Source organism: Pistacia vera, unplaced genomic scaffold, assembly GCF_008641045.1.
Source record: "Pistacia vera cultivar Batoury unplaced genomic scaffold, PisVer_v2 Contig281, whole genome shotgun sequence".
Lineage (NCBI taxonomy): Eukaryota > Viridiplantae > Streptophyta > Magnoliopsida > Sapindales > Anacardiaceae > Pistacia > Pistacia vera.
Window position 1 is genome coordinate 179,964 of NW_022196092.1, and position 24,612 is coordinate 204,575.

The 24,612-nt window shown below is 36.1% G+C and overlaps 3 protein-coding genes and 1 non-coding gene across 4 annotated transcripts; 2 read left to right on the forward strand and 2 right to left on the reverse strand.

Moving 5' to 3' along the window:
- The first annotated feature begins 9,288 nt into the window (after positions 1–9,288).
- Positions 9,289–12,326, forward strand: LOC116134025 (probable RNA helicase SDE3). Its single transcript, XM_031419669.1, has 4 exons — positions 9,289–9,381; positions 9,852–10,776; positions 10,912–11,133; positions 11,213–12,326. The coding sequence occupies exons 2-4, from the start codon at positions 9,859–9,861 to the stop codon at positions 12,131–12,133; spliced, it is 2,061 nt and encodes a 686-aa protein (XP_031275529.1). The 5' UTR covers positions 9,289–9,381; positions 9,852–9,858; the 3' UTR covers positions 12,134–12,326.
- An 827-nt stretch (positions 12,327–13,153) lies between these two features.
- LOC116134027 (probable prefoldin subunit 5) lies at positions 13,154–16,807 on the reverse strand. Its single transcript, XM_031419671.1, has 4 exons — positions 16,571–16,807; positions 16,375–16,478; positions 14,559–14,636; positions 13,154–13,592 (listed from the first exon to the last, which is right to left on the reverse strand). Exons 1-4 carry the CDS (start codon positions 16,767–16,769, stop codon positions 13,506–13,508), a joined length of 468 nt encoding a protein of 155 aa, XP_031275531.1. The 5' UTR covers positions 16,770–16,807; the 3' UTR covers positions 13,154–13,505.
- Positions 16,808–19,323: 2,516 nt separating this feature from the next.
- Positions 19,324–19,395, forward strand: TRNAT-UGU. Its single transcript has one exon. It is a non-coding gene; the product is annotated as a tRNA-Thr (tRNA).
- Positions 19,396–22,528: 3,133 nt separating this feature from the next.
- On the reverse strand, positions 22,529–24,359 carry LOC116134026 (transcription factor TCP7). The gene has a single exon (XM_031419670.1). It carries the CDS (start codon positions 24,056–24,058, stop codon positions 23,261–23,263), a length of 798 nt encoding a protein of 265 aa, XP_031275530.1. The 5' UTR covers positions 24,059–24,359; the 3' UTR covers positions 22,529–23,260.
- Positions 24,360–24,612: the final 253 nt, after the last annotated feature.

A 24,612-nucleotide genomic window follows, 5' to 3' on the forward strand; every position in this document is an offset into this window, starting at 1 on the left:
GACTCATGCAAAGAAAAGACTATAACATCACCCTGAAGATCTTGAACTACTCGAACTCTTTAGGAACACAATTTTAATGATTTAAATATTGTTGAATAAAAAAATTTATTTAATTGTTTATTTGTGAAGCGTGAATGTGTGATTGTGTGAATATTACATTTATGTTAAAATTAACCATTAATTTATTTATTATTTTTTAAAATTAATTAAACTTTAAAAAACTTACTAATCTACCCCTAAAAATTACGTAAACCCCCCTACAAAATTTTATTTCGCCCCTAAAATATAAAAAAGATAGGAAAAAATAAAATTTTGCAGGCCTATAAGACCGGTCCTATAGGCCCAGGACCGGTCCTAGGTCCTAAAATTGCTCATGGGCCTGGGACCCATGAGTGACTGGTCCTAAATGGGAATAGTCCCAAATGGGCCCAGGCCCAATCCTGCTTGGGACCAGTCCTTGCTAGCTCTACGTATGAAACAACCAAGGAAGCATGGGACAAGCTCACAGAGGAGTTTGGTGGTAGTGAATAGTGATACAACTAATAATATGCATGTATTGAACTTAAGGAGGGAGTTTGAGATGCTGAAGATGCAAGAATTAGAATCAGTGAAGGAGTATGTGGATAGGTTGATGAATATGGTGAATAAAATTGGATTGTTAGGTGAGGAAATGACAGAGAAAAGAATTGTTGAGAAAGTATTAGTGACCCTACCCGAGAGGTTTGAGTCCAAGATCTCATCTCTTGAGGACTCTAAGAATTTGTCACAGATCACACTCACAGAACTGGTACATGCTCTGCAAGCTCAAGAGCAAAGGAGGTTGCTAAGACAAGAGGATTCAAGTGAGGGTGCAATGGTGGCAGGCTTTAAAGGCAAAGTTGTTCAAGGAGGAAGCAAGAGGTTTGCTGGAGATAAGAAGGGGAAGGAGAAAACCAGTAATCAATGGAACAAATCAGGTGGAATGAAAGAGTATCCAACATGCTCTTACTATAAGAAGAAGGGCCATTCCAAGAAGAGGTACTGGTTCAGACCAAATATTCAATTTAGAGCATGTAAACAATTTGGCCACATTGAAAAAGTTTGCAAAAACAAGCCAAACCAGCCACCACAGCAAGCCCAGATTGTTGAAGATCATCAGCCAAATTCATAATCTAAGCAACTATTTGTGGCATCTTGCTGTGCAACTCAAGTTTGCAATGATGCTTGGTTGATAGACAGTGGCTGCACCAACCACATGACAACAAACTTGCAAGATTTTGTCAACTTGGACAAGGCATATCACTCCAGAGTTGAAGTTGGGAATGGAGAGTTTGTGGATGTCAAAGGGAAAGGAGATGTTGCTGTGCAGACTAAGCCAAGTATTAAACTAATTCCTAATGTCTTGTATGTGCCAGAAATAAGTCACAATTTGCTTAGTGTAGGACAAATGCTAGAAAAGAATTACATCCTGCATTTCCACGACCAATTCTGCACAATTTTGGACAATGAAGGTAGTGAACTAATGAGGGTTAGATTGATGGGGAAAAGTTTCCCTATTAGGTTGAAAAAGCCAAAACCTAAAGCCTATACTACTAAAGTAAATGAGTTTGAGTTATGGCACAAGAGATTTGGCCATTTCCACTACCATGGTCTTGGAGAAATTTAGACCAAAAACCTTGTCTAGAATCTGCCCCAGATTGAAGAAACTAAGATTGTGTATGCTACTTGTCAACTTGGCAAGTTGAGTGGGCAGCCCTTTCCCGTAAACCAGGCTTGGAGAGCTGTTGAGAAACTCCAACTCATCCACACATATGTGTGTGGACCATACAGACACATTCATTGAGTAGGAGCAAATACTTTATTTTGTTCATTGATAATTGGTCTAGGATGTGCTGGGTCTATTTTCTGAAAAGAAAGAATGAAGTTGCAGCCATGTTTGGAAGATTTAAGCTGCAAGTTGAAAACCAAACAAGCCTTAGTATCAAAACAGTGAGAAGTGACAATATGAGTGAGTACATTTCAAACGAGTTTGAATCAATTTGCAAGCACGCTGGAATTAAACACCAATTTAGTAGTCCCTATACTCCACAACAAAATGGAGTTAGTGAGAGGAAAAATAGGACTGTTATGGAGATAGTTAGGTGCATGGTTGCTGAGAAGAAATTGCCTAAGTCCTTTTGGGCAGAGGTAGTGAACACTGATGTCTATTTGCTTAATAGACTTTCCACTAAGGCCTTAGTTAATCAAACTCCAAATGAAGCTTGGTATGGGGTGAAGCCTGTAGTGGAAAACCTAAGAATTTTTTAGAGTATATGATATGCTCTTATCCTAGTAGTTAAGAGAAGCAAGTTGGATGACAAAGCCATGATAGGAATTTTCATTGACTATAGTGGTTAATCCAAGGCTTACGGAGTTTATGTTCCAGAAACTAAGAAAATTCACATCACTAGAGATGTGAAAGTAGATGACAATGGTGTATGGAACTGGGAGAAAACAAAATTGATGAAGACTCCAGGGGACAGCTAACAGAACCAGCAGTGAACCAAGGTGAAGCAATAGGGGATAGATGAAGATGAAGATGTTCCAGTTAGAGGTATCAGACCTCTGACAGAGGTTTATGAAAGGTATAATGCAGCCATACTTGAGCCTGCAAACTATAATAAAGCTACTAAGCCAGATACTTGGAGGAAGGCAATGAAGGAGAAGTTAAGCATGATTGAGAAAAATGGCACCTGAGAATTGGTAGGCAGACCAACAAACAGAAAACTGATTCAAGTTAAATGGATTTATAAGAGAAAATTAAATCCAGATGGATCAGTTCATAGACACAAAGCAAGGTTGGTTGTCAAGGGGTTTGCTCAACAGTTTGGATTGGACTTCTCAGACACATTTGCACCAGTGTCCAGGCATGATACAATCAGGTTTCTCCTTGTTTAGCAACCCAACTTGAATGGAGGATTTATCAGCTAGATGTCAAGTTTGCATTCTTGAATGGTTGGCTCAATGAAGAAATTTATGTGGAGCAGCCAGAGGGATATGAAGTTGAAGGGTAGGAGAACAAAGTTTATCTACTAAGGAACACTTATATGGCCTAAAACAGGGCCCTAGAAACTGGTATATTAGAATCAACGATTACTTAATTAGTTTGGGATATATGAGGAGCCCAAATGAGCACACATTGTATGTGAGAGAGCTGGAAGGGAAGTTCATTATTTTATCACTATATGTAGATGATATGCTCATCACAGGAAGCAGTCCAAGTCAGTTGGAAGAATTTAAGAAGGCAATGCATAATCAATTCAAAATGACTAATCTAGGGGAAATGTCTTATTTCCTTGGAATGGAGATTAGTCAAACTCTTCATGGGATATTTGTTAGCCAAAGAAAATATAATAATGAAGTCCTAAACAAGTTCAACTTGGAAAAATGCAGACCAATGGACACTCCATTGGTTGTAAACTTGAAGCTGAGCAAAGATGATGGGGCTGTGAAGGTTGATGGCGAATTTATAGAAGTTTGATAGGATGTCTATTGTATTTGACAGCCACTAGGCCTAACTTAATGTTTGCAACAAGCCTCTTCTCCAGGTTTATGAGTAACCCGAGTGAAGTTCACCTCAGGGCAGCCAAGAGGGTGTTGAGGTACATTAAGGGAAGTTCTGATCTTGGTGTATGGTTTAAGAGGTCTAAAAAATTTTAGCTTGTTGGATACTCTGACAGTGACTGGGCTGGATCCATTGATGATATGAGGAGTACTTCCGGCTACATATTCTTCTTGAATTCAAGTGCTATTTGTTGGCTGTCCAAAAAAAGGATATCGTAGCTCAGTCCACAGCAGAAGCAAAATACATTTATGTTGCTGCTGCCGTAAATCAAGCCATTTGGCTTAGAAAAATTTTGGAGGATTTGAAGCAAACACAAAGGAGTCCTACTGTGATCCTTTGTGACAACCAATCAGTCGTGGCAATGGCAAAAAATCCTGTTTTACACGACAGAACCAAGCACATCAAAATTAAGTTTCATGCTGTGAGAGAGGCAAAATGTAATGGAGAAGTTAAGTTTGTCCGTTGTAAGGGTGAAGACCAAGTGGCAGATATCATGACTAAGGCTTTATCCAAAGCCAAGTTTGAAGATTTAAGGCTCAAACTTGGTGTTTCCAGCAAAAATATCAAGGGGGAGTGTTGAAGCCGGTGATATTTTGCTAGAAATGCTGCAAAATCAGTCAACTTTTTAAAAAACCTTTTTGGCGCCAAGTGTTCAAAGTTGTTGTTCTGATTGCAGTAGTTGAAGCTGCTATTTTGTTGTATTTTAATGTAATTTGTGACAGGTTTAGTTGAAACCTGCAGTGGTTAAGTGGTGTATTTGAATGACTTGATCTTGTATTAGTTGAATGTAATTTAGTTCAAACTCAAATTTGTAAAAATATCCACTGCATTAGGTGTAACAGTGAACTGGTTTGCGTGTATATTTCCCCAGTATTATGAATGAAAAGCAGAGCACATATTCATGCTGTCGTCTCTTTCTCCTTTGCTTAATATCTTTCTCCTTTGCTTAATATCTTTTCTTCATCACTCTCCAGTAAAACCAACAAACACGATAACAGCAACCGCTATTTTATTAAACTGTGTTGCTGCTAATGTTAGGATCCTGGGTAAGCTGATTTTGTATCTGTTGCTATATGCATTTCCTGTGTTCCAGGGACGACTGATTAATCTGATATAGAGCATTGACAAAAATTAATTTATACACAAAATTTGAGCAACTCCGTATACAAAGTAAAGGTAAAAAATCCTTGTTAAACTCTCATGTATCTCATATAAGATGGGGGTCTCAAATCAGAGTTCGTAATCTGAATATGGAGGAAATTCATTAAGAGTTTGGAGATTGGAAAAATTGCTCTTTGAAATTTAATCAGTAAGCAAAGATGCGGCGAAAAAAGTAAACTGTTTTTTTTTTTTTAATTAGTTAAGCTCAAAAGAAGCTATAAAAGTGAAATTTATTGAAGATGCAGCGATTCAAACTGGACATGGTAAATAAATTTCAGAGTTATGCGTGCATGAATGACCAAAATTGTGTAGGTTTGACAAATTCTAGTCAAAATTTCAAATTTAAGGAGCAGGTGCTCTAATTAAGAACAGTATTGTATTAGTTGAATTTGAAGAAACCGCAAATATGATATGACATCAGTTTCTCTTTCTCTAATTGTAGCAGCTGCATTCGGCCCTTCATTCATTCGAGAAAGAATATTCTTTCATATGATTACCACCTTGATTCAAATGGAAAACTCTGTCAGGGTTTACCAACCTCATCGACTCAGAATCTCAGCCAGAAATCCAATTATTTTATATGATCAATTCGATATTTGTATTAATTAATAATATAAAATTTTAGTATACATTACATTGCTAAGCTTAGTTAAGATATTCATTTTAAGAATGGAAGGAGGATTCCATTTCCAACGAGTAAATGTTATTTACGTACAATAAAAATAAAAAAAACTAGGGGCCTTTTTGATAGTACGAAGAAAAATGGGGAGTTAATGATATTCATAGTAGAACGTATGACAGGTAGATTGATCAACGAAATGTCGTTTGTTAAAAAAAAAAAAAAAAAAAAAAAAAAAAAAACCAAACCCTAAAATAGTAAAATGCCAGTTTACGACTAGTCGTTCTTAACCTCAAAGAATTTGGTAAATATAACTTAGGTCTCCTACGAATCATAGATTCACAAGCTTCAACATATTTCCATACTTTTTAGCAAATATTTTATAAAACAAACAATCTGCCATTAAAAAAGAATTGACATGTCGTTTGGATACCACTGAAACGACTCAATGGAAAACTAAAAGGTGTCGTTTTAAGAACTCTAGTAAACAATAAAACCATTTGTTTTATCCCAAAATAAAAACAGTGTCGCTTAAATTTCATCATGGCAAAATCACTTAAGTCCACAAAAATCCTTAAAATGGGGGCTTTATTGGTATTTATTGAGCCACAAAGGAGATAAATGATATTCTGAACCATAAAGGATTGGTCCAACAGTTAAGGATGTTTGCTCCCTTAGTTAAATTCTTGGGTTTAAACCTTGACGTCACCTACCAGAAAAATATTGTGGTTTACCTCGTCTTTTGGGCTTATATGGTGTTCAATAGACCTCAAAGATTAGCTGAGGTGCACACAAACTGGCCTAGACATTCTAGTAACCAAAATAAAAAATAAAATAACTCCAAGGGATTGGTCTGATAGTCAAGAAGGTTTATTCCTTTCATTGAATTATTGGGTTCAAATCTTGGAGCTATCTACTACAATAACACCGTGGCTTATCTGGTCCTTTGGGCTTGTAGGGTATTTTAATATACCACGAATATTAATTGAAGTGTGCATAAGCTAGCCCGAACACCTTGTCAACGCGCTTACAAAATATTAAAACATAGGGCCTGTTTGGTACATTATTTGAAATAATATTATATTATGAATATGATAGGATAAGATTTAATCAAATAGGATAAGATTCTGAGAATGTGTCTGGTACATTTTTAGAAAACATTTTCTGAAAATATTTAGATTAATTTTTAACCCCCTACATTTGTTAATTTAGCTAAACACCCTCCATAATAAAAGTTTATAAATTAACAAAAACACCCCATCCACCCAACCAACCGACTACCAGCAGCCAACCACCACCGTCAAACCATGGTTGACAGTTGCCAAAATGGAGCACAACCATCTGGCCTTTTCTGGCCAAATCCACCGTGTATTTGGTCAGAAACGGCTAGATCTACGGCAATAATCTGCCTTTCGTTAATGGCCAAAGTTGACGGTCAAGATATAGTCATTGTCAACGGCTAGATCTCTACGACCATAATCTTTTCTGGCTGTCATTAACGGCCAAAATCTAGCCACCATCAACGGCCAGATCTCTGACCGTAGATCTAGCCAAAAATATCTAGATCGGCACACAATTGGTCAGATCTGACCAATCATATGTCATTCTAGTGCTGGCAATGGCAGCGACAGTGATTGGTGGTGGTGCTAGTGTTGGCGGGTGACTGTTGCTTGGGTGGATAGTGGTGTTTTTGTTAATTTATAAACTTTTATTAAGAAATGTAATTGTTAAATATTTTGAGTTGAATAGAATAAGATTGAGCTCGTTTTGCTCTCAAGTTGAGCTCGTTTTGCTTAGATTAAGCTCGTTATGACCTTTCAGGTCGTGCTCCTAGCAGATTTCAAGTCGTGCTCCTAGCAGATTTCAGGTCGAGCTCCTAACAGATTTCAGGTCATTTTCCTAACAGATTTCAGGTCGTTTTCCTAATAGATTTCAGCTCGAGCTCCTAACAGATTTCAGGTCATTTTCCTAACAAATTTCAGGTCATTTTCCTAACAGATTTTAGGTCGAGCTCCTAACAGATTTCAGGTCGTTTTCCTAACAGATTTCAGGTCATACTCCTAACGGATTTCAGTTCGAGGTCTTCAGTTCGAGACTACAGCCATTCAGATCAAAGACTTTAGTTTCTGAAGCGCGATTACGCACTTCAAAAACTGGGGGGCTTCTGTTATGTCTCAAAAGTCACGCTTATGTCAGCCTAATAAATGTGCTGTCAAGCTCATATCTCCTCAAAAATATTCACACCAACTTTATCTCATTTCAAAGAGATGAATGGATGAGAGCCTTCCATGTGTCAAGGCAACTTGCAAAACACTCATTACATTAAGTGTTTAGGTGTATAAATGGGCACTCCTCTTCCCGAAGAAGGAGGCTGGGTTGAGATTTGAGCTTCATTTCATTCTCTCTCTGTAAACACTATATTTCTTCATCTTTGTATGTCTTATGGGCAATATCATAGAAATAGTCAGAGATCAATAAAATAACAGTGGATGTAGGAGTCACTTGTTGCATCCGAACCACTATAAAAACCCCTCTTGCCAATCTTTTATTTATGTTTTCTGCAACATATATAATCTCAGCTTCATATTCAAATCTCATGGATCCATCACGTGTGATTCCTATGTCCGCTTAGCGCTTCTCACGTGCGAGTCGTTGGCATCCAAAATCAAACGTCAACAATGCATTACATTGCTAAGCTTAGTTAAGATATTCATTTTAATAATGGAAGAAGGATTCCATTTCCAACGAGTAAATTTTTATTTATGTACACTAAGAATAAAAAAACTAGGGGCCTTTTTAGTAATACGAAGAAAAATGGGGAGTTACCAACATTCATAGTAGAATGTATAATAGGTCGATTGATCAACGGAATGTCGATTGTTTAAAAAAAAAAAAAAAAGTTCGTTTACGGCTAGTCATTCTTAACCTCAAAGAAATTGGTAAATATAACTTAGGTCTCCTACGAATCATAGTTTCACAAGCTTCAATATATTTCCATACTTTTTAGCAAATATTCTACAAAACAAACAATCTGCCATTCAAAAAGAATCGACATGTCGTTTGGATACCACTGAAACGACTCAATGGAAAACTAAAAGGTGTCGTTTTAAGAACCCTAGTAAGTAGTAAACAATAAAACCATTCGTTTTATCCCAAAATAAAAACAGCCTTGTTTGAATTTCATTATGGCAAAATCACTTAAGTCCACAAGAATCTTTAAAATAGGGACCTCTCCAAAAAAAAAAAAAAAATCTTTAAAATAGGGGCTTTATTGGTATTTATCGAGCCACAAAGGAGATAAATGATATTCTGAACCACAAGGGGTTAGCCTGACAGTCAAAGATGTTTGCTCTCTTCCTTAAGTTCTTGGATTCAAACATTGGGGCCACCTACCACAATAGCATTATGACTTACCTGATATTTTGGGCTTGTCTGATATTCAATAGACTCTATAGATTAATTGAGATGTGTACAAGTAAGCCCAAACACCCCAATAACCAAAATAAAAATATATCCAAGGGATTGGTCTGACGATCAAGAAAGTTTGCTCCTTTCATTGAATTATTAGGTTTAAAACTTAGAGTTACATACCACAATAACACTATAACTTATCTGGTCCTTTAGACTTATAAAATATTTAATAGATCACGAATATTAATTAAAGTATGCACAAGCTAGTCCAAACACCCCCCTCAACACTTACAAAATATTAATGAGCTAAAAAAATAATAATTCCATGCGAGTTAGGAAAAATAAGCCACGTTGACGTGTGGAAAAAGCTGTATTTGGTCAGCGCGCTTACAATTACTGTCAACGTTAGTCCTAAATTCCACGTCATATTCTCACTGTTGATGACGTGGTAACACTCTGAGTTGGTTGCTTTATATGGAAGGAAGAAAAATGCGTATATTTATTAGTCATGCCATATTCATCTTCATCTTTACAAAAGCTTTATACATTTTCCTGTTTCTTTTAACAAATGGTTCATCACAGATCCCATCTGCCTCTAACCATATAAGTAAGTCTCGTTTCTTTTTATAATATTAATTTACTTTTCATAGTTTTTTCTTCTTTACACCAGTCATGGTTGGCGAGTGTTTGGTAAAGTTCAATCTTTACTGTTTCAGTGTTCATATCATCATGATGCGTGTCTTTTGTTCTTTAGATTGTTCAGTTTTTTGATTCTATAAGAGAAAGAAGAGTACATTTATGTTGTATTTTCCCTTAGTTTAAGTTGCTCAAGTATTAATTGTTGAGCTTTAGTTCTCTCATCATCCAAACTTTAGGGGTTTAAGTTATCACTCTCTGTATTTTTCTCCAGGAGATAAGATGAATTACATGTTTTGTCTGAACTTGGTGGAGTTGAAATTTTCATTTTGATAAAACAAATAACTGTGGAGTTTAAAAATCAGACTTTTACTGTTACTTTTCTGAACAACTAAATGAAGGAAAAAATCAGATGTATAAATGCCTGTTTGTTGATTGCAGAAAAAACATGTCTGTGTTTCTTGAAATTTTGCGATGCATTCTTTGTTGCGATGACGAATTTCATCATGGGGATTATGACGAGACTTCTCAAAGAGACCCTTTTCTTCAGTCAGCTTCTTATGACATTTCTGTTAGGAGCAATTCTGCTCGTAGTTGTAATCATCTTCAAGGCCAATCTGATCCCAAAATTTATTATCAAACTTTAAGCAGCTCCTCTTTAGCTAAACAGACTCCGCCTTCATTTAATCCTTCTGTATCATCTTCTAAACCATATTCATCATTCTCTAATTCCACTTCACATTCTTCTAAACCACTTTCTTCTGTGAAGGTGGGTTCTTCTCCAATTTGCAATGATCTGCTACGCCAACCTGATCCAACCATAATTTACTGCTACGAAGATTACCCAAATTTATCAATCAGTAACTCAACTGCAAAAGAGCCTAATGCTGCATCTCTTCAATCAAATCTGAGAAGGGCTCCCGAAGTGTCTAAATCTTCAGCTAAACACACATCAACTGCTACTAATTCATTATCTTCAGCTGCAAAAACCCCCAAGTCTGTTGCACAATCATCGCCACTTCCTAAACCTGCAATACCTTCTTCCTCTATAGCATCTTCATCATCCTCTTTTGGGAAGTCTTTATCTTCTGATCAACCTCTATTATCACAATCACCTTCCCGGCAGGCTCCTCCATCCTCTAAGCCAACTCTCTCTGCACTCCCCATTCATTCAACAAATCAGCATACTCAAGCTAATTATACAGTGACTCAAAAGGCCACATCACCAATTTATATGATTCCCAAGAACATTGAAAATTTGATCCAGAAAGACATTGTGCCTGACGTTCTGAAGAAGCCATTGTCTCCAACAACCTATAAGGATTACTTCGCTGCCTTGCTATACGCCGAGGATTTCTACACTGAGGTGATAAATGAACGACGCTATTTCATATTTGCTGTTTTATACTAATAATTTTATCTCTCTCTCTCTCTCTCTCTCTCTCTCTCTCTCATTCTGATTAATTTTAGACTTTCTAATTGTGCCCTTTAATTTGTTCAGAAGTGGAGCGAGTTTAAGTTGTTCAGCGTAACATTGAAGTTTCATAAAGCAACAATATATAACAAGCCACCCAAAAACGAGAAGTTGAAAGGGAATGATGAAAAACAAGATAAAATGTTTGTAGCCTTTGAGGTTGATTCTGTTCCGGAGAGACGACCCTTCCTTTTGGCCAGGGACTTCGTCTATGCACGACGTTTAGGCAGCACTGTCAAGCAGTTTCAAGTAAGTGTCCTCCTCATGTAGTTTCTGGTTTCATATCTTAATCATTTTCAGATTACTATTGTTGTCTAATTTGGAGCAGGGATTAATTTATCGTGTGGTGAAGAGCAACATTGTGCTGGTTGAATTTGAAGAAGATTTTTATTCTCAGCATCATTCGGAACGCAAATATGATATTAGCTTCTCATTCAACAGAGTGTGTTTGAAAAGGGCTCACCAAGCAATAGCAGCTGCATCTGATCCTTTATCCCACAACTATCTTTTTCCTGACGGTGCGTCCCGGAAGAATAACCCCCCATCACCACCAAATCTTTATCGCAATTATAAACTTGGTTCGGATCAAACTTCTGCAGTTCATCACATCTTAAACTTTCAAGGCTCCCCACCATATCTCCTTGAGGGTCCACTTTCTGTAACTGAGTCTCAACTACTATCCAAAACTGGAATTGTTGTTCGAGAAGCAGTACTCCAAATTTATCGGAGCTCACCTAGGAATCGAATTCTTATATGTGCTCCAATAAACAGAACATGTGATGTGCTAATCAGAAGTTTGAGGAAGGAGATTCCAGAGTCAGATATGTTTCGAGCCAACGCTGCATTTAGAGAGGTAGATGGGGTACCAGTTGACATCCTCCCTTTGTGTCTTTACGAAGGGGAGTGCTTTTCTTGTCCTTCTGTTCAGAAACTGCGGCAATTCAGGGTCATATTTTCTACTTTTGTGAGCAGCTCTCGGCTTCATAATGAAGGCATAACTGCTGGACATTTCAGTCATATTTTTCTTGTTGATGATTCATCAGCAACTGAACCAGAGACAATGATAGCTCTGGGTAATTTGGCTAACGAGAACACGTCTGTAATAGTCAGTGGTGCTCCACACAACTATTCAAGTTGGGTGCGCTCTGATATTGCCAGGAAGAAAGGATTAAGGATTTCATATTTTCAAAGACTTCGGGAAAACAAGACATACAAGAGTCTGGAACCAATGTTCATCACACGGCTGTAAACTTAGAGCAAGAATCAGAGATCTACATGACTCTCCCAAATCTCATCTGTATTTGCAATAAATACCTCTCAGTATCTATGTTTGCTTCTTGTGATGTTGCCATAACCTAAAAGTAATTCCTGTATATTCTGAGACCTACCTCAACTTCGCGGGTTAAAGGTTCAATAATTGCCCAAGTCTGCTTATTTTCAAAGCAAGTTCTGGTGTATATTTGACCTCTTCATTTTTTATGGGGAACTGATATAAATGCATATAACCTAATAAAGATCACAAGCCACTTTGGTCGGCCACTGCATTAACTAAAAACTAAAGGTAACTGCTGGTTTTTTTCCAGGTTGGTTCAGAGAAATCAAACAAAACTGTAACATTCAAGGCCTAGTATATTTGAAATTCTGAAACTTCTAATTGGTTTGCTTTGATCCTAACGATACTCAACACATTGAAAACCTATAATTCAATCAGTTCATTTGATTGATCAAATTCAAAACAATATATTAAAATCTAATTTATTTGAATCTGATAATAAAGTTCATTTGAAATTTCACCCAAAACTGAAAGAACATTAGTATTTAAAAGAAATAATACTACATATACAACGTTATATGGTAAAAGATAATTAGGTTAAAATTACACTCTCACCCAATCATCTTTTACCACCTAATATTGTCCACTAATTTAAAAGAGGCAAAAGATTCCACTTCAACTACAATGGATTTCACCTACTAAGAGAAAAACATATCAATTTACTCTGTTCATGTCAGATGAAGGTAATTTGCTCCATCCAAATCAATTCAATTGGAATGGGATTGAGTTGAATTTCAGTTCTCTTAAATTGAATTCGATCAAATTAAATTTCAACCCAAGATCAGATTGGATAGAACAGACGTGGGGTTAAATTTTCAATTCTCTTAAATTGGATAATTTAAATAAATTTTCCAATTCAAATCAATATTTAATCCAACTGAGTTTGATAAAGTCAATGTTTCAATGTAAAAGCATTGCTTTTGATACTACCATAAATTGCGACAAGAAACAAATAAAATTATATAACTACTTCTGTTGGGTCAAGGAAATAAACTCTCAAGGAACATATATGAATCCTCTTAAGTACAGCTGATTGAAAAACAAATAAAACGGCCACCCAAAATATCACAACATGTACCTATCTGAATATTGTCACCACAATCCAAATCTGGTTTGATTTCAAGTGAGAAAGCCCTCACCAAACGCTGAGTGAAACAACTGAATACGCTAGAGCTAAGATCACTTGTTAAGCAGATCAAAAACCTTAAAAGTTTCAAATTGAAAGTTATAGAAAGCACTTCTTTTGCTGAAGACACTGCAACAATAATTTAGTAAAATCTTAGAGCAATCAAGAAGTTGCAGGGGCTAATTGCTTTAGTTTCGCCTGTAAGACTACTGTAGCATCATCTGCAATATTTTTCTTTTTCGTTGCAACCTGCATTTTCAATTTTAGATTTCTGTCACACAAGAGAAGATAATACAAAGGAAGGATTGAAAAGTAAAGGAAACCGAAAAAAAAAAAAAAAATAATGCTTACAGAAGCTGTAATATCAAAGGACCAGGTAAAGTAGTTTTAAAACAAAAAATGTTAGATTTCTCAATCTTTTTGAGTCTTAAAAATAAACATTCTTTCATTATTTATCTGACTGTTTATAAATGACAATAAACACGGACCCACCAAAAAAATAGGAACAGGGAGAAGAAAAAATGTTCCAAGGGAATTTGTACTGAGAAAAATATGGGAGGAAGTGAGGCTAATGGGTTAAAACATTTTCATTTTTCCTATTTCAGTTTGTTATTGATAGGATTTTGATCAACTAGTTGAAGACCACCTCCAAAAGAAAGCCCTCAATGCAAAGCCAAAAAGGCTTGACACCTAGTTTGGAGGTATCTACAAATGAGCAGATGATATTTTGAAGTTAAAGACTTTCAAGTCTTCTGTAGCAAATAAAAGCATATATGGATTTGTTCAAAAGTTGCAAGCTTTGTACCATTTCCGGGCATGAAGCAAAAAACCAAAAACAGGATGGTTTCTGAACATGCTTTTCATTTTGCCACCTATATTTCATGGTGTAAGAAATCATTAAAAAAAAAAAGTTTCATTTCACAAACTTATCAAGGAAAAGAAAATCCAAACCATCAAATGCTATAGCAGTGATATTCTAAGCCGATTACTGTTCTAAGAAGCAATCCAGCCCAGAAAAGAAGTGTTTGAGTTGAAAAGAGAAGAAACTCTTATCATACAAAAAAGAATCTCTCCGTTATGAATACCTAGAAATGAAGGTTTAACACTGATTGTATTCTCTAGCAGAAGAAATACTCAATGATAATAATAATATCATCAAGATCATGCTACTCTTCTAATAGTGGAAAGTAGCACAAGACTATCAGGGACACGTACCTCAATAAGCTGGTCAAAATTAGATTTCAGCAAGTTTATTTTACGCTCACAATAATCTTTGCCTTCAGCCATGGTTTTCTGAAATCAAGAAAATCAGCAATCAAGAATGAGATGCATGAATTAGTAAGTTAAAGGGGTGAGTCAAAAGCTGCATTTTCTGCACCTTGTTTTTTTTTTGTTCCATCTCTTTCTCATGATAAGTCAACAAATGTCAATAAGATCGTCACATGATAATCACAAGAAAATATTGCAATTCTAGATACAGAAAAACCATGTTTTTTATTTAAATAACAATTTTTATTCCTATTAAAGATGAAATGCTGATTTGAAATTTTTGCCCAGGCCTCAAATTTTCTGGAGCCAATTACGATCTATCTAGTTCAATAATTTGCCTAAAATAATATGTATCCTCTTGTCCCAACAATAAACTTTAGACAAGTTTACAATATATGATAATTTCAAGTCTCCCCATAGAGACCTTTTTAGAGAGACATCAAGCAATCAGCTAATAAATACAGATAGAACTCATGGTCGAAAATAGCCTATAATAATTGTAATAAACAGCAAAAATTCAGGGACAAATTTGACTCATATAGCTAAATTTGGAATCTACTTGGCACAATTTATATCAATAGGTATATAAAGTAACCAGCCAAAAAATTCATAAGAAAAACTCCACAAAAAACATGCATGTGCTCATGGTTTTCAAATTTTGTTGCAAGAAAATAATCAAAACAAAGACCTACCCTATCGCATCCCTCATACCCCTTTCTTCATCACTTTTACTACCTAACAAAGCCAATGCCAGTATATCCTATTTTTTAATGCTAATAAAATTTCTAATAGATGCCATGTACTACTACAACAGCTTGTGGCACTACATCAATGGATCAAGTATGTTACAATGGAATGAGACTGGTATATTCTTGTGTACAGGAGTAACCTGATACATTGTTCTTATAAGGAGGGTTTAGGAATTGCGATGGCCTCAAAAAGGGGTCATGGATCCTCCTTATTGAAATTTAAAGAAATAATAATAATAATCATAATAACTGCAGCTGAATACAAACATTTAATGTTTCTTTTAAAATAAATACCTTTTAACCTACAGCAAGATTATCTCCAGAAAACTACACCTTTTAACCTCTTAATCTTAATTTAAAAGTGATTAGACTGCATATGCAGGAGCAGCTTGAAACTCCTCTATAATCCTTGGCTTATTCTTCATCAATAATGGCATGTACAATACTCTCTTATAAAAAGACAAAGGTGTAATAGCATTTCTCTTTTATTAGCAACCTCTTTTTTTTTTACCCATAAATCTTTCGCGCATCGAAGGGTTAGAAACTAGGGACTAAAACCAAAAAATCTTGGTAGCTATCATATTTATGAGAAATAACATCTCATGAAATGTCCTTATGGAGGTTTACCAACATCTTAATTAGACAACAAGAAACATACCATTCAACGCTACCTATAAAATTATAAACTAGTAATTCAAATTTGTGTTAATTTTGTTTTTCTATTTTGTAAATGCCATTCTCCACCCGATGCTGGGAAGCGGCTCAGAGTAAGAGAAACTCTTTAAAAAGGATAACGGGCTTCTTAACCATTCCAAATGGCAACCAAATGCAAGTTAGAAATTTCCTTCATAAGAATAAGAACCCCAACAACACGTTGAAGTAATAGGTACTACCATCAAAACCCTGATCCAAACAACTTACTTGTACAAAGCCCATACCATAAAATACAAATTTAGCATAAACAAGAGGTTTATAAGCAAATAAACTAAAGAAAAAAAAATCCCTTAACTGACCTCAACAAAGTAACCAGTGCCAATATCAACGAGGACTTTATCAGCATCATCGAGTTCGCCAGGAACATAAAGCGATGCAGTAAGAGGCACCAGCATTTTACTTCCTAGAGAAAAATAAAACAAAAGAAAACCCGGATGAATTGAGGGAAATTAATGAAATAAATTAAATCAGAAGAGGAAGATTAAAAAGAGAAACCTTGGGGCCGAAGAGAAAGATCGTGAAGAGCAGTGGAAGCGATCTCGAGACGAGAAGTGGCGGTTCGAATATTGTTAAGGCTGTCTTGTAATAGATTAACTTCAAGATCTGTTTGTTCTTTTAAAGCTTTCAGTTGCTCTATGCTCAGCTTTTCCATGTCTGCGACTCTCAATACGCCTCCTCCTTTCGAAGACGCCATCTTCTTCTTCTTCTTCTTCTTTGCTCTCTGATGATCTCCCCACCCCCCACAAGGTCACTAGTATTGGTTTGTTTACTTCGTTTAATGGCCTGGCCTCTTTCTCTTTAAGACTTTAACCTTGAGGGATGTCTAATTCTTAGACGCCCCCAGGGTTTTGAAAATGTATTAAAATAAACCCCTGCCGTTATAACTCCGTCCACTTAAGTCAGATGAAGTCAATTGATGATTGATTCATTGAAGGGTTTTATGGTAATTGCAGATTTAAAAAGATGTTCTACTTTGATTTTACCCAAACATCAAATTATAGAGCCGATGGGCTGCGCCAGCCATGACACAGCACGCACGACACTGAAAAAGCACAGCACAACATAGTTCACGATCATACGGGTTGTGTCGTAGGCCTTAAAAAAGGCACGTGGGCCAATACAATACGACACAAGAAAAATAAAAATAATAAATAATAAAATATCGGTTTAGGTTTACATCTAAGGTATATTTTAAGATTTTCAAATTTTAAAAATTAATGAAAATAAAAATGTATACTAATTATTAATCCTAATTTCTAAGTTTATATTTATAATTTATAAGTAATAAAAAGTGTTAAAAGTTTAATTAATATTTCAATGTCTCATTATTTTATTATGTTTCGTAGTGATTATATATATTTTTAATTAATATAAATACAAAATATCACTAAATATAACATATAAAATATGTTTATAATAATTATTAATAATAAATCAAAATTACCGTAATTTATAAATATTAAAATTAAATATTTTTACAAAGTACGTTGGCTATCCCACAGCACGGCCCAAGGCATGACATAATATATAGCGGGTCGCGCCGTGACCCTTCAAATTTGGTGGGTTGGCACTACATGACAAGGCACGAATTTTTGGAGGCCTTGGCACGGCATGACCCATAGCACGACGGACTTTGAATTTTAGGCACGGCACATCCTACCGTCGGCTCTACATCAAAAGCTTAAAAAAAAAAAAAAAATCAGTAATTTTTTAACTTTTTTAACCCTACACTTTACCTGCACACAAAGGTAGACTGTAAAATTTTCGTCATAAAAAAACCCTAAAGACAATGGTTGGGCGCTTCTACTGAGCAAAAAGAAAGGAAGCAATATGATAGTGATATTTGCAATTTGATATAGTGATATTTGCAGATAAAGCTTATCAATACCCGACTCGATTGCAACCCTATTTAGAATACATGATTTTGATTGTAGTTGTTGGTGGTCTTCTTGTATTTACTACAAATTAAAAAATAATTGAAAATTTACAGTGTGATTGATTGCAAATTAAGAAGGGTCCACAATCAACTTGGCCCTAATTGTGGATCGTTACAACCCTTTTCTCAAACTGTAACCACGCTTTTTGAGTAACGACAAGCCAACCCACGACCTCCTTAAAATAGTTCACTCAAAGGAGGTACAATTGTAGTCTAGTCATCACCAAAGAAGACCAATAGCAAAGTTTAAGAAGAAAAGGTGTGGGATCAAGCATTAGTGAAAACATATATGTTAAAAAGAATAGATTATGAATGTAAAAGTACGAAAAGATCTCCCAAAATGGTCTACAGCAACACGTCAAGGGCTTTTAGAAGGTAGTGGGCTTATATGTCAGAGACCTTTTAAAATGTCTTGCGCTTACATGTCAATGAATGCCAGAATATCTTACGTTGTACATGTTAGCAAATGCTAGAATGTCTTACGCGGCTTACATTTCAGTGAATGACAAAATGCCTTGGGCTTACATGTCAGAGCATACCAAAAGCTTACCGACTTGAGGATGTTGTTGGCTTATATTTGGCAAATGTTATGGGCTTTATTTGGGATCCAAACAGTAGACCTTTAGACCCAAAACGTTGCAGCTTTGTACCTCAATTGGGACCTCAATTATGTGATTATGATTTGATTATCTGATTGGGCTTCTTTTTACAAAAAAGACCATCGATAATAATCTTATGTTTTTTTTATTGAAATAATATCTTATTTATAAAGAAATCTTATAAAGATTTTTATATAAAGTGAAACGGCAAAGAATGAATAGAAAAGTCAAATTCATTATATTCACTCTTTCATTCATTTTTTATCATATTACTTTATAAGATTTATTTACAAATGTAGCATTATTCCCATATATAGAAACTAATTAAACAACCAATCAATTCAAGCAAAGCATTTAATTGATTCTGTTTGAAAGGGCAAAATGGTATTTACATTTTCAGTTTAAGTGGTGTGATAGTCTATTGTTATCACTCTTGTCAATAAAAATTAAATATTCATATTTTAATACTTACATCACTATTAAGGGCAATTTTGATATTTCGTCCCTTAGTAACTTTTCAATCTTTACAGCCCATTCATAAGGGCACTGAAGTTATCCAATACATTACAAGCTTACAATGAAACAACAGGGGTTTCTTAATACTTTTTCAAAACTGTGGGGCGTTTTAGATATAAGCATCCCTTGGCAAAGCGGACTCTTTAAATCATGTTGATAAAAGAGATATTATTAATGGTTACTATAGGAACGTCCGAGCCCCTATAGCTCAGTGGTAGAGCGTCAGTCTTGTAAACTGAAGGTCTGTAGTTCGATCCTGCATGGGGGCACTTTTTTTTTTTTTTTTTTTTAACTCAAATTTTGGATTTATATAAGAGTAATATTACCTTTACACCACTTAATAATTAGGCCCACACATTAGGATAAGCCCAACGGCAATCGAGATCCAAGCTTCAACCCAAACCAACCTTAATCTTTAGTAGTTAGTTAGTTATCAAGATTTTCACTGTTTTAATAGTTAAGAAATGAAACATCTATTATACTTTAAAATTACCTTTTTTTTTTTTTTTTTCTTTTTTCCATAAACATACTTATAAGTCTTTGAAAAGGAACAATTGTCAATTGCCTTTAATAATTCAATTATAGGTCATTTTTGAATGTCAATTTTCCTCTAAAAAAAAAAAAAGAAAGGGAACAAATGCAGTCCCATTATTCTTTAAATGAGTAATGACCCACTTCATTACCCAATGCCATGCTACCAAACCCAAGTTCCATTTTATTTCATTACATGCATGCTTAATCTTTGTTATATTTTGCTAGCTCAACTCTTATTATTTGGTTTCTGTTCCACCTGTTGGCAATGCTTTCAAACCAAAACCATTTAGGGAATTGAGCCCATTAGCGAAGGCCGAACCCAAGCCCAGAAGCGAAGTGAAGGTCCTGATCAAGGAAACAGTGCGTCGGTTGATGTACGAGTAAATGAGTTTGAGTTGTCGTATGCGATTGAACATCATCAGATACATACCCCTACTTTTTCAACAGGCCAATTAATACAGGGGACCCATCAATTATTGAGCCCTGACTCTTTGTTTTTCAATAATTAATATGAAACCAACTAACCAAGTACAAAATCAACATTGGATTCAATTCCTACACTCACGCTTTTTTACTAATTATCACTTAAATTCACCTGTGATCCCTTCTGCTTACTGTAATTCACATTTAAAATGCACTAAATATTCACCCCCGTTACATTCATTAATTGGGCTCCTTTTGAATACAAAGCGGCGTTTGATTACAGACAATGAAAGATTATTGGGTTATGTCACCTTATATTACTTGTGATTACTATATTTGAATATCAAGTAATATAAGATTTCAGTAATCTTGTATTACCAATAATTATTATTGTTGGTAATATTAGAGGTAATCTGATTACCTTTATTTTCTTAGGTATTGTAAGATTATCTTGGTAATCTTATTTTGGTTATAACTCTATCACTTATTAATAAAAAATTTAGACAATAATACCCCTATTTTAAAATAAATTTACCTTAATATACCATAGTAATACTAGTTTTACAAAGACAAAAACAAAGAGGACATAAAAGACAATTTTCACCCTTCATCTTCATAATTTTTCTCTCTCTATCTCCCTCTTTTTCCGTTTTTTCTTTGTTTTTTCCTTCGATGTCACTTTGTAGTTCTCTTTGTATTGTCTTTGTAAGGATAGCATTTTTTGTTTCAATTCTTCCTGTGTTTAATTAAGATTTTGGATAATAATAACCTTATATTTAAAACAAATTACAGACCACTACCGTCACCTAGCCACCATCGCCGACAGCAAGCCAACCATCACGGACCACCACCAGAAAGTCATCAAAGTCCCTAAAAATGACCGAGATCCGCTGGAAGGCTTTGGGAGGCTTCGATATGGTCGTTTCTGACCATATTAATGGCTGAAAATGACCATATCAAACCAGATATGGCCGTTAACAGCTAGATCTCTGACCATTAGTGGCCAAATTTGGCCTGATATGGTCTTTTTTGCCATCAATATGGCCAAAAACGACCGGCCATATTGGAGCCTCGTGGTCACGATGAGCTACTCATGGCAACTTTAGAAGACTTCCAACGATGGTTTGCGGCGACAACAAGAGGTGGAGATGATTTTGTCATATATTAAAGTTTTGTATAAACGGAGTGTTTTAGCTAAATCTAAAATATTAGAGGTTAAAAATTATTCAAAAATTAATAATAAAAATAATATTATATTAATATTTAAAAAATAATAATTTAGTAATTTAAATAACATATTCACCAATTTATTCCCTCTAACCAAACATATTAATATAATATACTCACCAACTAACCAAACACATTTTCCTAAAGATTCTCAATAATCTTCAAGGTAATATAAGATCCCAATAATCTAACATTCCTTTAACCACGTACCCTAAATTTATCTAAAATTAAAGAGCATTTCAAAGAGTCTTGCTAATAAAAGAACCTATCAAAAGGTTTTTTTTTTTTTTTTAATTTAGTTTCCCTTTGACAATAAGAAATAACTTGCAAACAATATATTTCTAAATATTAAGACTAATTTCGTATTGGTTAGAAATGTGGTGTTATAACGGTTTGCCAACTCCCAGATTCCAGTTTCCACTGTCGGCATAAAAAAATGGTAAAAAGATGCTCATTTTCCAATCACTTGAATTCTGGAGTTATTGAGAAGAGGTCCTGCAGAGGAAAGAGAAAGGCAGAAAAGCATCCATGAAACTTCATGGCAATCTCATCTAATGCCAACTGGGTGTATTTAAGAAACCAAAACCTCAACTTCAAACAAAAAGACACCAGCAAATCAAGATACCATCTCTCCTCATTTCTTTATTAAAAAAAAAAGAAATCCATTTTTATGATATCTCAATCAGGCATGGCAGCCATTAACATCGGGTACAGATACAAAATCCAAAACGTCAAAGCCAAATAATTCAAAATGTTGATTGTCCATTAGTTTGTAATAATAATTTTGCTGAGAAAACCCCAGAAGAGTGTCATAGTCATAGAATCCAACACAAGTGCAAAGAACAGAGAGACTCATTAACATTAGAGTTTTCCTGAGAAGATACAAAATAAAAAAGATTGAAAAATAAGTGTTGCAGATTTTGAAGTTATTAGAGTATTTACACTGAACAAAGACCAATAACTCGCGAACGGGGGAGACTGAGAAACAAAGAAGGAATGATGTGAAATAGATGGGTTTCTTTTATTCAAACAACAGGCACCCCAAAACAATCCACTTACATACAAGGAAAACACATTATTTTTCAAGCTCATAAAATCTAAGAAATTGCTACTAATACTGCTAAGTTCCAAAGCAGAGGTCTTACATAGAACACCAGCTTCCAATCACCAGTGAGCAAAGATGTCGGTGAAACTGGGAGAGACAGAGAGAGAGGAAGAGGCCATCCGCAACCATGCTAAATCATATAACCGTTCTTCTGTATCAAGTATTCATGGGCAAAACATCAAATTAAATCGAAGAATCATCGACCACTCGTCTCTAAAAATTGCCCAAATTGCAGCCAGGGAATTCAGAAATTTCATTTGCCATAGAAGAGAAGGAAATGCTAACAAATTTGGTGACACCCAATACCAAAAAGAATCCCAAATTTTTAACTTATTGATTACCATGCTTAATCACCCATTTATTTTTTCAAACCCTAGTCAGCAAGCATAGTGTTGCAACACCAAAATAGTACAATCTTCATCTACTAATTTGGCAAACAATAAAAAACAACATACAATTTACTCATCTAGGTAGAAGGATGTCTCCAAGCTTGAAAAAAATAAGCCACACGACTTTGCATAACAACGTTATTTCTGAAAATCCCTTCAAATGTTTTGCCAGAGACTTGAAATTTCCACTCCCCTTCTCCGGAAACCTAAACAATTAAACCCTAAAACCCTAATTAATCATCAAACAAAGCACTAAAACCCTAATTGAATCCATACTTAAAGCTTCCCAAATTCCTCCAAACCCTAATCCCTAACCCTAAAATTAACTAGAAAAAAATCCTCTCTTCATCTCACACACACGAAAACAACAATTAAACATTCACATCATATCTATATATAAATATATAAGGATTATATATATATCAACACCGCCGACAGACCATTTCCAACCCAAATTCAACGAGGATCGTCTTCTCTCCGACCCGAACTCCCGGGTCCACCCGATAAAGATGCCAACAAATTGAGATGACCTGGAAGATAATTCCCGACCCTGGCCGCCGACGCTTCTCCCATAGCCTGCTGTTGCATAAACAGTTGATGCGGCTGTTGTTGCTGTGCCGCTTGCACAACCATCTCTGGCGGCGCCGCTGCGGCGGCAGCAGCGAAACTCCAGAAATCCGGCCGGGCAGGCACTGCCCAGAACCCTGCACCGGGAGTACCAGGCCCCACAATCGACCCCACCGGCGTGGGCCCCACGGCAGTGATTGTATTTTCGTCCCCACCCTTGGTCCCATCATCGTCAGCCCTCACCCGTTTCCCGAGAATGAAGGGCGTGGGACTCATCGACGAGGGCTTATGATCCAAGGAAGCGGTGAAACTAGCGGAAGACGAAACCGTGGATGTCAACGAAGTGGAATTCGCGCCGCCTCTCACGGACACGGAGACGGTGGAGAAGCTAGCCGGGGTGGTCCCGGTACCGGTAGCGGCTATGATGGAAGGCTCAGCTTGGCGGAGGAGCCACTCGATGGTCTGACCGTCGGATTTGTGACCGAGCTCACGAGTCAACTGAAAGACACGTGCGGCGCAAATGATGGGCATGCGGATTCTTCGACCGCGACCGTCGACTTTGCTGTGACGGTCCTTGGAGGGAGGCTTCTTGACGGCGAGAGTGCCATTCCCGGGGGGCTGCTGTCGCTGGGGGTCAATAATAGCGCCGTTAGTAACGCCGTTAGTGGCAGCGTCGGAATTAGACATGAAGGAGTAAGGGAAGTAAAAGTAAAGTGAAGAAGGGGGGTGATAGAGAGAGAAAGTAAAGGTTTGAAAAAATGGAGGTTGATGTTGTTGGTGCTAGGGTTAGAGAGAGAAAGAGAGGGTTTTTGGTTTAGAAGGGAAGAGGGAACAGAGAGCTAATCATTGAGCGGCAGGAGCTGGTGGAGACAGGAAGGAGGGCACATGGGTGGTGGGACCCACACAGCTCACTACTCTTTTTAAGCCCTCTCCCCCTTTCTTCTTTCACCCCATCCCCACGCGCTCTCCCTCCCTCTCACTACAATTCTTACTAATTGGTTTTGCAGAGGAATTTAAGTGGGACTTGTCAGAACTCGGCTCCACTTAAATTTTTTTGTGAAGCCGTTCCAGGTATGTGGTGTAATGTAATATAATTTATAATTATTTTCTTTTTTCTTTTTTAATGTCAATGTTAAACTACTGCTAAATCCTTGGTAGTTTGGATTTAATGGGGTCCCTTGGCTGATAATATGAAATTCTTTTTCTTTCTTCTTTGGTATTATATATTAATTTCTTAGTAC

What these genes read in the sequence shown, in the direction of transcription:
- LOC116134027 (XM_031419671.1), bottom strand. Translation starts at nt 16,769, where the DNA reads ATGGCGTCTTCGAAAGGAGGAGGCGTATTGAGAGTCGCAGACATGGAA. An exon ending in TCTTTCTCTTCGGCCCCAAG is followed by an intron (nt 16,479 to 16,570) that starts GTTTCTCTTTTT and finishes ATTTTTCTCTAG; the next exon opens with GAAGTAAAATGCTGGTGCCT. An exon ending in ATTTTGACCAGCTTATTGAG is followed by an intron (nt 13,593 to 14,558) that starts GTACGTGTCCCT and finishes TTGAAAATGCAG; the next exon opens with GTTGCAACGAAAAAGAAAAA.
- LOC116134026 (XM_031419670.1), bottom strand. Translation starts at nt 24,058, where the DNA reads ATGTCTAATTCCGACGCTGCCACTAACGGCGTTACTAACGGCGCTATT.
- LOC116134025 (XM_031419669.1), top strand. Translation starts at nt 9,859, where the DNA reads ATGTCTGTGTTTCTTGAAATTTTGCGATGCATTCTTTGTTGCGATGAC. An exon ending in CCGAGGATTTCTACACTGAG is followed by an intron (nt 10,777 to 10,911) that starts GTGATAAATGAA and finishes TAATTTGTTCAG; the next exon opens with AAGTGGAGCGAGTTTAAGTT. An exon ending in GCACTGTCAAGCAGTTTCAA is followed by an intron (nt 11,134 to 11,212) that starts GTAAGTGTCCTC and finishes AATTTGGAGCAG; the next exon opens with GGATTAATTTATCGTGTGGT.